Source organism: Gobio gobio (genome assembly GCF_949357685.1).
Source record: "Gobio gobio genome assembly, chromosome: 19".
NCBI classification, from domain to species: domain Eukaryota; kingdom Metazoa; phylum Chordata; class Actinopteri; order Cypriniformes; family Gobionidae; genus Gobio; species Gobio gobio.
In genome coordinates, this window is record NC_137112.1 from 2,633,008 (window position 1) to 2,647,149 (window position 14,142).

Below are 14,142 nucleotides of genomic sequence, written 5' to 3' on the forward strand. Positions count from 1 at the left end.
TAGCTACGGAAAAATAGGCCATTACAATCAGTATTAAAGTAATATTTAGTTCTCCGAGTCAAACGATCAGCGGTATGTTGCCGTAATATTTATGGTATATCTTACTGCTGAAGTTGAACACCGCAATTGACCAATCAGAATCAAGTATTCCAGCAAGCCGCTGTTACGTTTCTAGAACTAAAGTCAGGGCAACGAGATTTTTGTGATGGACGTTTTCGCATTTCCGGGTTTCTGGGTTAACTTTTATAGCGGTGAATGAGTGTATGCATTAAATATATTTTTTTTGTGTCCCCATTTTCTCAAATAGCAACAGAAAAACTCCACAATAGTGATTTCACAACTTTCAAAAAGACGAAAAAATAGAGTGAGATTGATAACCACAGTGAAAAGAGAGAAAGATGTTCATTTTACCGCTGTATTAGAAACACCCTCACAGCAGCGTTTTTTTTTTTCCGTAATTTGATCAAAAGTAATATAATACAAAGTATTAGTGTTATAAATGTACATACATCTACAAAAGAAAAAAATGAAATTCAAAAAACTTTGCAGGATTTACCGTTAAAATGCATCATCACAGTCTGTGAAAAGGGTCTATTGGGCAGTTTTGTAGCTAATTTCTAAACCTAAAAAGTTTACTTTTAAGAACAATTACATGTGGATACTTAAATGTGCTCCCTATAGGCATGAAATGACAGAATACATTAATGTAAATTAATACTTACCTCTGAGTCTGATTCCCATTGTATCCAATATGTTTTTCTAGGTCTTGTATCTGTTTTCAATTTGCCAGGTCAAAAGCATCAAGTCTTCTAACATTTAATGACATTTTCGCGGTATTTGAATTCAAATTTCCATACGCTGTCCTGCGCGCGAACTCATAAGTAACGGCGCGAAATTCTGAGGCAATACTTTTCACACATTATATTAAAGTAATAACACTGGTTTAGTCGAATGGGCTATCAATATTTACAAGAATTCAACAATAATTTGTGAAAATGAACTTGACTCGAAGCGTTCTATATACATCTACATGTACATTACATCAGCTTTAGCTACGAAAAATAGGCCATTACAATACATATAACAATATGCACTGCAAAACACAGCATTAAAGGGATAGTTCACGCAAAAATGAAAATTCTGTCATCATTTACTCACCCTCAAGCTGTTCCAAATCTGTATGAGTTTCTTTGTTCTGCTGAACACAAAAGAAAATATTTTGAAGAATGTTTGAAACCAAGCAGAGCAACCATTGACTACCATAGTAGGGGAAAAATACTATGGTAGTCAATGGTTGCTCTATCTGCTTTTTTACATTTTTTATATCTTCTTTTGTGTTCAGCAGAACAAAGAAACTCATACAGATTTGGAACAGCTTGAGGGTGAGTAAATGATGACAGAATTTTCATTTTTGGGTGAACTATCCCAAAAATGAAAATTCTGTCATCATTTACTCACCGAAGTAACAAAGTAATATTAATACTTTGTTCTCTGAGGTGCCAGTTGTGTTGGCCTATATGAGTCGAAAAATAAGGCTATAGGCTAATTTTCGTGAAATGTCTTCCCGCGGACACCGCGACTGACCAATCAGAATCAAGTATTCCAGCAAGCCGCTGATATGGTTTCTAAATCGAGAATTTTGATTGGACAAGTTACTAACTAAATTAAATTGACTTCTTAAGTCAATATTTCATCAGCTAGTTTACTATTAAGAACAATTACACGTGGATACTTAAAATGAACCCCAGTAAATTTTAATTGAGTGACATTTTGACACAGTACACTTTAGATTTGAGTACAAGTCTGTACTTTTTTTTTTACCTTTTAAACATACTTAAAATAAAAAGCTTATTCACCAACAAAAAAAGGCATGGTAAAACATGTAAAAAGCAGCAGATTTACACAATAAGACTAACTGTGTTGAGCTGGAGAACATCAATGATCCAAACAGTGTCTAATAAAACACATCAAATATTAAAGCGGCGCTAATGTTGCGATGGTTACTACACAATAGCACCACACACGGGCCGTGTCCTGGTTAAAATCGATGATTTCTCTGGATTTAAATATTCTTGGAAACATTTGGGATAAAGTACACAAGTCAACTAAATATATATAACACCGTTCTAGTGGTTTTTGGATATTTAAATCCAAAAATCGTACATATTGTGCTAATAAAAGTGACCAAAACAAGGGATTGATACGTGGACATTTTATTAATTACAATTTGTCATGTAAAAGTCCAACAGGTTCATACAAGGTTCCTGCTGTACATCAGGGATTTCAATGCATTTGGGTGAACATCTGTGTGTTGAAGGCATAAAGCAAATCTAAAAACAATGAAAACAAACACAGGAAAAGAAGCTGGTATTAAAACATAATAAAAAAGGAATACAGCAAAAACACAAGAGATTTCCACACTAGCCAGTAGTGGGTCATGGAAGTGTTGCAGCTCGTTTCCATTCTGAGGAGGAGGAAAAAAAAACACACGCCATTTTGAAACGGGATTTTGCTGGTGCAAACGTGACAGGAGCTCCTTTTCCCTCGGCACACAGAACGAGAACATATAAAACACTCCAGTAAGATGTCGTTGTCACACTAATATCTCAATAAACATACTCGTCAGTTGTACATGTCTACATTGGAGAACGTTTTTAAATTCGAATTATTTACATCCATCAAAGTGAAACCGTTCCCGTCCACCCGAGCGCTTCTGCTACAGTTACATCGGTACCTTCCCGTCGTCTCAAAAACACCGGTTATTAGGATGTGAGAAAGCAACGAAACCACCTGAACACAGTGAAGCCACCGTAAGCCCGTTTCCCATAATGCAACAGAAACACAAAGGACAAGCAAAAGAACTGCTATTTACAATCTGTAGAAATGACACGAACATTGTATTCTCAAATCATATACACACACACACACACACCTCCCACTTCCTTCCTAAATATACACGTTTCCTTTAAGTGAAGTATACAAGTCTGTAACAGTTGTACAAAGATATAATATGAAAACGCGGCTTATGCAATAATTTATAATGCCATATTTCCTGCTGATGTGATCCGTGTTTCTAGCGTGTCCTGAGCTCCACACGTCTGCGGTTCCTCAGCGGTATCATGTAGTGCAGCAGTGTTGATCACTTCCCTTCGATCCCTTTGTGTCCAAGTGTTTCCTACACGAGACGTGTTCGTCTCCATCTGCAAACGCCCCAGGAGTGACCGGAGGGATGGATGGGAGGATGATGGAGACGGGGGGGGCGGCGGGGTAAAGTGGGACGCAGCTCAGAGGTCTGGGAAGCGGCTGGGATCCTCTTTGTACTCGCTGGGAATCGTGAAAATGGACTCGTCGAACTCGTCGTATCGGAACTCCTGAAAGGTCACGGTGGCAGTGATGGTGGGGAACACAGGGATGTCTGCGGACAGGAAACACATCATCATCATCATCATCGTCGTAACATGCATACATAACAGTGTTGGAATCAGTGCCATCGCGATCGGAAATATATATACAGGGTTAAAGTGGGGGTCTAATGCTATTTCCTGAAACTGACACAGTTAAAGAGTTGATTCTCATGATAAACGAGGACATTTCAAAACACGAGTTGGACCCTAATACACTGTCACAGGAAGGGGCCGTCCCCAAACTGTTCCCACAAAGTTGAGAGCATGAAATTGTCCAAAATGTCTTGGTGAAGCATTAAGAGTTCCTTTCACTGGAACTAACCCCTGAAAAACAACCCCACCCCATAATAACTTTAGACTTGGCACAATGCAGTCAGGCGAGTCCCGTTCTCCTGGCAACCGCCAAACCCAGACTCGTCCATGGGATTGTCAGACAGAGAAGCATGATTGGTCACTCAGAGAACACGTCTCCACTGCTCTAGAGTCCAGTGGCGGCACGCTTTACCCCACTGCATCTCACACTTTGGTGATGTGCGGCTTGGATGAGCTGCTCAACCATGGAAACCCATTCCCTGAAGCTCTACACACTGTTCTTGAGCTCATCTGAAGGACACAGGAGTTTGGAGGTCTGGAGCTCTTGACTCTACAGAAAGTTGGCGACTTCTGTGACCCTCAGCATGTGCTGACCCCGCTCTGGGATTTCATTTTGTGGCTGAGTTGCTGTTGTTCCCAATCGCTTCCACTTTGTTATAATCCCACTAATGTAGCGTTCACACACCGGACGCGAATGACGCAAATAAATCGTGCTATTCGCGTGAAGTTGGACGCTTGAACATTTTGAGTTTACGAGCTTCATTCGCGCGTGACATTCACTGCACAAAAGACTCGAAATCGCATCATGGGCGGGGCTTCTGCTCCAGTCTCGTTGAGAAATGGCTGACATGGGCTGTGTTTACACGTCTTTTTTGTTAAAATCTACTGTTAATGTGTGACAAAACGTAGTGTTAAGAATTTTTCAGGCGATAATGTAGTTGTTTAAAGCTCAAATCTGTGGTTTATTTATAAAGAGAGCTCCTCTCTGATCATGTGATCTGGCGTTTTCGGATAAACTACTTTTACTATAATTCGTCTTGTGTAGATCTAACGGCTGATCTTTGCTCTCATGGATCTATAATTTGTTCCCTGGCAAATCGTTTAGGCTGAGGACAAAGTGAAGTTTCATTACTTTTTTATTTTTAGGCTATTTAACTTTATGTTAGCGTTGTAGCCGACTAGCACTGACTTTGAATGTTTGACTGAATTGTTTGCTTTATTTCATGTATAGTTTATTATACCTTTAACTTATACTTTTGTATTATTGATCAAACATAAACTTGCATTTAACAAAAAGAGACTGGGTTGTGTTTCATGTCATTTAATGTTATCACAGTGATAATCATATTGTCTGAACCAGATATTAATATACAGATTTTTCCCTCATTGTTGTCACTACTAGAGCAAGCTCCTGATTGGTTAACGCGCCAAAGTTCAGATTTTTCATCTCGAGCAATAGGCGAATGTCTTTTCGCGTCTTTGCATTGACTTAACATGTAAATCACAATCAATTGTGTCATTCGCGTCCGGTGTGAACGCACAATAACAGTTGAGCGTGGAATATTAAGTATAATATTTGGACTTATTGCACAGGTGGTCACTGAGTTCTCTGAGCTCCTGAGAGCGGCCCATTCTCTCACTAATGTGTGTAGAAGCGTCTGCTAGAGCTTGATTTACACACCTGTGTCCATGAAGGAGTTGAACACCTGAACTCTGTGATGTGAAGGAGCGGCACAATATTTTTGCCGATATAGTGTAACACTCACCTAAAGGATTATTAGGAACTCAAACTAATACTGTGTTTGACCCCCTTTCGCCTTCAGAACTGCCTTAATTCTACGTGGCATTGATTCAACAAGCTGCTGAAAGCATTCTTTAGAAATGTTGGCCATATTGATAGGAGAGCATCTGCAGTTGATGGAGATTTGTGGGATGCACATCCAGGGCACGAAGCTCCCGTTCCACCACATCCCAAAGATGCTCTATTGGGTTGAGATCTGGTGACTGTGGCGGCCATTTTAGTTCAGTGAACTCATTGTCATGTTCAAGAAAACAATTTGAAATGATTGGAGCTTTGTGACGGTGCATTATCCTGCTGGAAGTAGCCATCAGAGGATGGGGACATGGTGCTCATAAAGGGATGGACATGGTCAGAAACAATGCTCAGGTAGGCCGTGGCATTTAAACCATGCCCAATTGGCACTAAGGGGCCTAAAGTGTGCCAAGAAAACATCCCCCACACCATTACACCACCACCACCAGCCTGCACAGTGGTAACAAGGCATGATGGATCCATGTTCTCATTCCGTTTACGCCAAATTCTGACTCTACCATCTGAATGTCTCAACAGAAATCCAGACTCATCAGACCAGGCAACATTTTTCCAGTCTTCAACTGTCCAATTTTGATGAGCTGGTGCAAATTGTAGCCTCTTTTTCCTCTTTGTAGTGGAGATGAGTGGTACCCGGTGGGGTCTTCTGCTGTTGTAGCCCATCCGCCTCAAGGTTGTGTGTGTTGTGGCTTCACAAATGCTTTGCTGCAGACCTCGGTTGTAACGAGTGGTTATTTCAGTCAAAGTGTCTCTTCTATCAGCTTGAATCAGTCGGCCCATTCTCCTCTGACCTCGAGCATCAACAAGGCATTTTCGCCCACAGGACTGCCGCATACTGGATGTTTTTCCCTTTTCACACCATTCTTTGTAAACCCTAGAAATGGTTGTGCGTGAAAATCCCAGTAACTGAGCAGATTGTGAAATACTCAGACCGGCCCGTCTGGCACCAACAACCATGCCGCGCTCAAAATTGCTTAAATCCCCTTTCTTTCCCATTCCGACATTCAGTGTGGAGTTCAGGAGATTGTCTTGACCAGGACCACACCCCTAAATGCATTGAAGCAACTGCCATGTGATTGGTTGATTAGATAATTGCATTAATGAGAAATTGAACAGGTGTTCCTAATAGGGCTGTAATCTCCCAGTCGATTAGTCGATTATTAGTCGATACGTTCTGGCTCGACCAAAATTCTGATTGGTCGATTTTTTGCCGCGTTCATTTCTTTAGTTTTGCTGCGTTCATTTAATCAGTTTTGCCGCGCCGCGTTCATTTCATCAGGTGGAAAGCACTAATTGCTAATGGGGGTGTTTTCAGAGCAGCTGTTTCACAGGTATCAGTCCGTCTTCAGAACACCCCCATTGTTTTCACTTCTTTTGGATTAGCCCAACCCACTGGAGAAGAGAGACAGATTGAAGAAGGCTAGTTTTCTTGTATATTATTTATTTAATTGTGAGAGCATTTTTTCTGCTCTTGATCTGGCTTGTTTAATAAATATTCCTTTTTTATTAAAGTGGACGTGCCTTTTGTGTTTAAGAGTAAAAGCTTTAAGTTAATAGTCTATTCGTGTCTCAGCTGAGCTCCTATGTTTGAGCGTCACAGAGCGGCTGAAATGATACTGTCTGTCAGTTATTATAATACATATGACAAAAACAATTGTCTAAATTATGTTGCATATTCCTCAAAAGTTCTTGTGATGATATCTAGTTGACAACATAGTACTATATTCTCGGAAGTCATAGGCTATGATATTGCGCAGGTGCACGTGATGCACCGCTGTCAGAGCCGACAGACTCGTGTGTCAGACTCATTTGAGTGCAAAATAATCAGCTCAAAAATGATTTAATATTCTGCAAATAGCCTACTAGTTTATTTATGATTAATTTAGGCAGACAACAAGGCTACCAAGTACTGCGCACAGTGCGCAGCTAATTCATTTAACGTTTTTTTTCCTAACGTCATTTTAGTCGAAAATTTCAGGACTTCAGTCGACCAAGATTTTCTTTGGTTGATTACAGCCCTAGTTCCTGATAATCCTTTAGGAGGGGGCATTTGAGTAATTTCAGATTGTTTTTATAGTTAACAAGAACGAACAGTGAATGATGTAATGATGATGTGAGGTAGATGCGTTTACCTAATTTGACAGGAAATCCGGGTGGGAGTTTCATCTGAACAAATTCTCTGAGTTTATTGAAGTGCTTGAAGGGGGCGATGACCTCCAAAACATTTAACAGCCTGTAAAACAAGTCACATGACATGTGGTCAGTAAGCGTCCGGCGGACCGACTGGAGCCTGTGAGCGGAGGCGGGGCACTTACGACTCGATGCCCAGAGGAAAGTCTTGACTCATGGCCACCGTGGCTTTGAAGTTCTTCTTGCTCTCTTTGCACACGAGCTCCCGGCCCAGATGAGGAGCCCTAGAAGAGAGCAGAGAACATGAGCGGCCATCAACCCCAGTGTCACAGCGCTTCTCTCCAGTGAGCTCGAGATGAGGGCGGACGTACTTCCCCGTCTCAGCGGTGATGTACTCCTCCCAGGAGATGGTGTTCGGAGATGGAGCGGTCAGCGACTGACGCCTCATCGGCTATCAGAGGACAGAGAGAGACACAATATTACTCATTATAATAATTAATGCGCAGAATAAAGGGGCGGGGCCTGGTTGAGTTCATTAGTCGTGTGTTGAAACTGGAAAACCTCCTCTAGTAGCGATTGACCAATCACAGCAGACTGCGGCCAGCTGACCAATCAGACCTATCACTAAAGGGTTAGTTCACCCAAAAATGAAAATTCTGTCATTAATGACTGAGCCTCATGTGGTTGGACACCCGTCAGACCTCCGTTCATCTTCAGACACAAATGAAGATATTTTAGTGTAAATCTGATGCTCTGAAAGGCCTCCATTGGCTCAACTTTACACTCTCAAGACCCTTAAAAGACACTAAAGACTAAAGTTACAAAGTCCATCTCACTACAGCGGCTCTACAATAACTTTATGAAGTGACGAGAATAGTTTCTGTGCGCAAAAAAACCCTAAATAACGACTTATATAGTGATGACGATTTCAAAACACGGCCTCATGAAGCTTTGGAGCGTTATGAATCAGTGAGTCGATTCAGCAGTTTGAAGCGTTATGAATCAGTGAGTCGATTCAGCGGTTTGAAGCGTTATGAATCAGTGAGTCGAATCAGCGGTTTGAAGCGTTATGAATCAGTGAGTCGATTCAGCGGTTTGGAGCGTTATGAATCAGTGAGTCGATTCAGCGGTTTGAAGCGTTATGAATCAGCGAGTCGATTCAGCAGTTTGGAGCATTATGAATCAGTGAGTCGATTCAGCGGTCGCGATTAATCGCATCCAAAATAAAAGTTTGTGTTTACATAAAATATGTGTGTGTACTCTGTTAATTATTATTTATATATAAATACACACACAAGCATGTATATATTTTATTTATTTTTATATATAAAACATTTATATTTATATATATTATAGATTATATACTGTATATACATGCAAATATTTCTTAAATATATACATGCTTGTGAGTGTATTTATATATAAATAATAATTAACAGAGTACACACACATATATTATGTAAACACAAACTTTTATTTTGGATGCGATTCATCTTTTGACAGCCCTAATATATATATATATATATATATATATATATATATATAGAGAGAGAGAGAGAGAGAGAGAGAGAGAGAGAGAGAGAGAGAGAGAGAGAGAGAGAGAGAGAGAGAGAGGAATCCTCCGGTCACCTCAAAGTTCTGCTCGATGAGACTTCCTCCTTTGCTGAAGCTCTCCATGATGGCCTTGTTCCTCAGGATGTCCTCCTCGCTCAGGTGCTCGCGTCTCTTCCTGGACTCCAGAACCAGACCATTGACCATGTAGAAATCAGCCAGGAAATTCCCAACACGCTCCTGCGGGAACACGGAGAGCGGGATTCAGATGCTTCCACACTGCAGAAGTGAGGCTAGCAGACTAATGTCTAAACAATACACAACGCTTTTCTTTCAATTAAATGAACTTTAAATATGAGTTAATAAGCGAGTCATTGATTCACACACACACACACACACACACACACACACACACACACACACACACACACACACACACACACACACACACACACAGACACACACACACACACACACACACACACACACACACACACACACAGCTGAATCATTCTCTTTATTGAATTATTGACGGTTCTGTTGTAGTTTTATTTACCATTTTTGTTGATGAAACAGCAAAAAAAGACAATATTGTGTCTAAAATGTAACTCACAATATTAACTTCTTGTTTACTGGTGTATAAAATCAATATCACATTTGCAATCGTGCTGATGTTGAGGTAAAACAGCACTCTTGCTCATGTGATATTGTAAAATGTCAAAATAGTTATTTTTTAACCCTTTCATGCATGGTGTCCACATTTGGGGACAGTTAATTTAACTCCATTTAGGGTTCATTAATCTTGATAATTCTCTCCAAACCACTTGAGGGCAGTGTCAGTAGATTGACAGCAATATTTTAACAGTGGCCACTGTCTTGAATCCCAAATATTCATTGCTTGATGACATCATTAATCCAAGATGGCTGACAGCGATAGCCATGTGCCAAATGCCCCAGGCATATCTGTGTAAAACTTTTACATAAGGAGATCAATTGAGCTATGTACAGTAAAGTATGATGAATATGTTAGTATTTTAAAAACTAAAATTTAGAGTAAAATGACGTTTTTATACACCAAAAACTAACTGGACGTCATGCAACAGTGGAGTCAGATTGCATAAAGTCTGACTTCTGTAACCTGCTAGTATATCTGTTCTGTTTTTGCAAATATGTTTTGAATTGTCTTATACTGTAATAAAACAGACATTTAACAAATATATCAACATAAATAACCATTAAAAATGACATATTATGGCATTAAATGGCAACTTTACACATTCATACCGAGACAAATTAGCATTTTGCCAACCAAACAGGGACAGCACAGGTCAAACACTCAGTCCAGAATAACAGAGAATATCCCAGAGGACAGTGTGTGTGTGTGTGTGTGTGTGTGTGTGTGTGTGTGTGTGTGTGTGTGTGTGTGTGTGTGTGTGTGTGTGTGTGTGTGTGTGTGTGTGTGTGTGTGTGTGTGTGACCGCACTGATGAGGAGTGTGTGCCAGCAAAGCCCAGCCCATATTGCTATTAGGTTTCCACATATATGTAACTAGCATTATAGTTCCTACACTATGTGTTTTATCGTTGTTATATTGTAATATTAATGTTTTAAATATCTGAGCTGTTATGCATAGCATAAAATTACATAATAAAAGCACAATATTCCATATTGTCATTTGTAGCTTTTTGTCCCATTTTACGCCTTTGTTGCATGGTGTACACATACGTGGACAGTTAATTAATATTTAAATAAAACTGAATTTTGTAAAAATTTTAATAATTTAGCATCATATTAGAGTAATAAAAAGAATCTTTAAAAAATCTAGATAATGTTCTCCATAATATTTCAGTGTTTATTATAAATGATAGTCAGAATAACTTAATCTCGTCTAATAATAATAATAATAATAATACATTTTATTTTTAACGCACTTTACATTAAACAAAATCTCAAAGTGCTACAGATTTAAAACAATAAAAAAAAAAAGAATAAATAAGACGGAAAAATTCAATCAAATCAATCAAAAGCTCTGCTAAAAAGGTGGGTTTTAAGACCGTGATGACGAGGGCGGGGCCACCTGTCACTCACATGAGATCCACAACCATCCAATCAGCTCCCCACACGCTCACTCAAGCCCCGCCCCTACATCAGTTCTTGTTTGCGAAGCGCGATAGAGAAGATGTGTGTGTCTCTGACCGTTTTGTCCTCTCTGAAGAGCCAGCCCGTCTGCGCCCGTGAGAAGGTGATGGATTTGGTGGACAGGGTGGCGGAGTAAATGTCGCTGCTCATGAGGATGTCCACCTCCTCCTCCGTCTCCATCTCAGACTCCTGAAACACACACACACACACACGCGAGCGTTAGGGACAGGAGCACGCGTGCCGATGGCGGATGCAGATGCAGGACGTGCCTCGTGATGGATCCGCTGGTAAACCTTCTGCTCGTTGTCCAGAACCACGAAGGACTCGGAGGGGGCGGCGTCGCCACAGAAGATGAAGCTCAGGTCTCCTCGCTGACACTTCATATCGGTGAAATCAATCAGTGTAGTGTCCAAACTACACACACACACACACACACTTACAGTCACATTTCTGACCATTACACAAACATGTCAACAAACTCAGATTCTCTGCGACTGGTCTTTACTGGAGTGAACATGACAAACTACTGACCGTTTCCTGTCAAACGAACCATCATCTGTGACGGTTTAACTAGTGTGTGTGTGTGTGTGTGTGTGTGTGTGTGTGTGTGTCTGGAGAGGAAACGTACCGGATGTTGATGCCCTGTTTGTAGATCTTGCAGGCGTCCGAGGGCAAAATCCGTGAAAGTAAAGGCACTGAGGAGAAGAAAACGAACAACTTTACACTAGGGCTGTCAAAAGATTAATCGCGATTAATCGCATCCAAAATAAAAGTTTGTGTTTACATAATACATGTGTGTGTGTGCTCTGTTAATTATTATTTATATATAAAAACACACACAAGCATGTATATATTTAAGAAAAAAATATTTTTTATATATAAAACATTTATATTTATATATATTATAGATTATATACAGTATATACATGCAAATATTTCTTAAATATATACATGAATGTGTGTGTATTTATATATAAATAATAATTAACAGAGTACACACACATATATATTATGTAAACACAAACTTTTATTTTGGCTGCGATTAATCGCGATTAATCTTTTGACAGCCCTACTTTACACACATCTGAGGGAAAATACATAATCAATATATCACTGAATATAAAACACTGAGTCGTGACTTCAGTCATATTCACGGGTCTTGATTTAACGTCTCAGAGAAAACAGAAACCGGGTCATATTTCTCCACCAAAACCCAAACAAAGCCTATTTTAGGTCCAGATGATTTATGACATTTCCAAGACATAATTCTTGATATTATGAAGTATTAGCGTTAACAAAAACTTAAAACTAAAACCATAAAAAAAATAATTTCTCAATAATTGAAATAAAATAAGCTACATCTAAAATAAAATGTATTATAATTTATTTATTTTCTTATTTTTGTTTAGTTTAACTTGGGAGTACAACAATTAACTCAAACTAATAAAAACATTTAAAAAACTGAAAATATACAAATAAAATATATTTTAAAATATTAACAAAAACTATAATAGTACTCTAATGATACTAACTTTTTTATTTTTGCGGTTCTACATTTTAATTTAATGCTGATATATATATTTTTAACTATTTAATTTATATATATATATATATATATATATATATATATATATATATATATATATATATATATATATATATATATATATATATATATATAATTTTTTTTTATTCTTATTATATTATATAATATTATATGAATAGTTAATGGATATAAAATACATATAAAATAATGAATCAATAATGAATATATGAATAATAATGAATCATTATAATAAAAACATTTTAACAATAAATCAAGTAAAAATAATTAAATAATTAATTAATAAATAAAAGAGAAATAATAAATAAATATTTTTCTTTTTTAAAACAATTTAAGACACCTGAAATTAATTAAATAAAAGTTATAATAAACAAAGAAAAATATTATAATGAAAATTAATTAAATACTAAATACAAAAAACAACAATAAAAATAAAAATAAAAATAAAAAAGTGAATCAAGACAGCTGTGATGAATTAAGTAAAATAAAAAATGACAATAATAATCAAAACAAATCATCTTTGTAAAAGTGCATGAATACACCTGAAAAAAAAAATAAAAATAATAATTCATTAATTCTAGCTAGGAACACCAACTCAGTCAGGAAGAGACCGTATATATATATATATATATATATATATATATATATATATATATATATATATGTATATATTAATGTATTACAATAATGATAATCTGAGGTTAAAAATGTTTAATTATCATGAAAATATCATAAATCTTTTGTCCTTTGAGGACCGCAGTGACCGTGTGTGTCCAGCAGGGGGAGTGTCAGTGTTACAAGTGAAGGCCACGCCCATAGAGATGACATCATCACCACACACAACCCCTCCCGTCTACAGTCACTCACACACACACACACACACACACACACACACACATAATGGACTCACGATAAACACACAGATCATCATGAACTCACCCCAGCTCTGGAAATCCCAGTGGAGCTCCAGATAGAAATCTCCAAGCTACAGAACCACAGAAACAGAGAGAGAGCTGGTCAATAACACACACACACACACACACACACACACACACACACACACACACACACACACACACACACACACACACACACACACACACACACACACACACACACACACACACACACACACACACACACACACACACACACACACACACACACACACACACACACACACACACACATGTTTGTTTTTGTGAAATGTGAGGACATTCCATAGGCGTAATGGTTTTTATACCGTACAAACCGTATTTTCTATCCCCTTACACTGACCCTAAACCTACCCATCACACACACACACACACACACACACACACACACACACACACACACACACACACACACACACACACACACACACACACACACACACACACACACACACACACACACACACACACACACACACACACACACACACACACA

The 14,142-nt window shown here is 38.4% G+C and overlaps 1 protein-coding gene across 2 annotated transcripts in view; it reads right to left on the bottom strand.

Annotated features, from left to right (window-relative positions):
- Window positions 1–1,734: 1,734 nt before the first annotated feature.
- ankrd13c (ankyrin repeat domain 13C) overlaps window positions 1,735–14,142 on the bottom strand; it is a 37,568-nt gene continuing 25,160 nt past the window's right edge. Inside the window, exons 5-13 of one of the 2 annotated variants that reach the window (XM_079843881.1) lie at window positions 13,651–13,696; window positions 11,776–11,842; window positions 11,417–11,561; window positions 11,205–11,336; window positions 9,088–9,249; window positions 7,830–7,909; window positions 7,644–7,742; window positions 7,461–7,561; window positions 1,737–3,415 (exon numbers count right to left, since the gene is read on the bottom strand). In XM_079843881.1, the coding sequence (XP_079700007.1) occupies window positions 3,285–3,415; window positions 7,461–7,561; window positions 7,644–7,742; window positions 7,830–7,909; window positions 9,088–9,249; window positions 11,205–11,336; window positions 11,417–11,561; window positions 11,776–11,842; window positions 13,651–13,696 (963 nt within the window). In that variant the 3' untranslated portion in view covers window positions 1,737–3,284. Of the gene's footprint in view, window positions 3,416–7,460; window positions 7,562–7,643; window positions 7,910–9,087; window positions 9,250–11,204; window positions 11,337–11,416; window positions 11,562–11,775; window positions 11,843–13,650; window positions 13,697–14,142 lie in introns of both variants that reach the window. The other variant, XM_079843880.1, reaches the window with a different exon arrangement.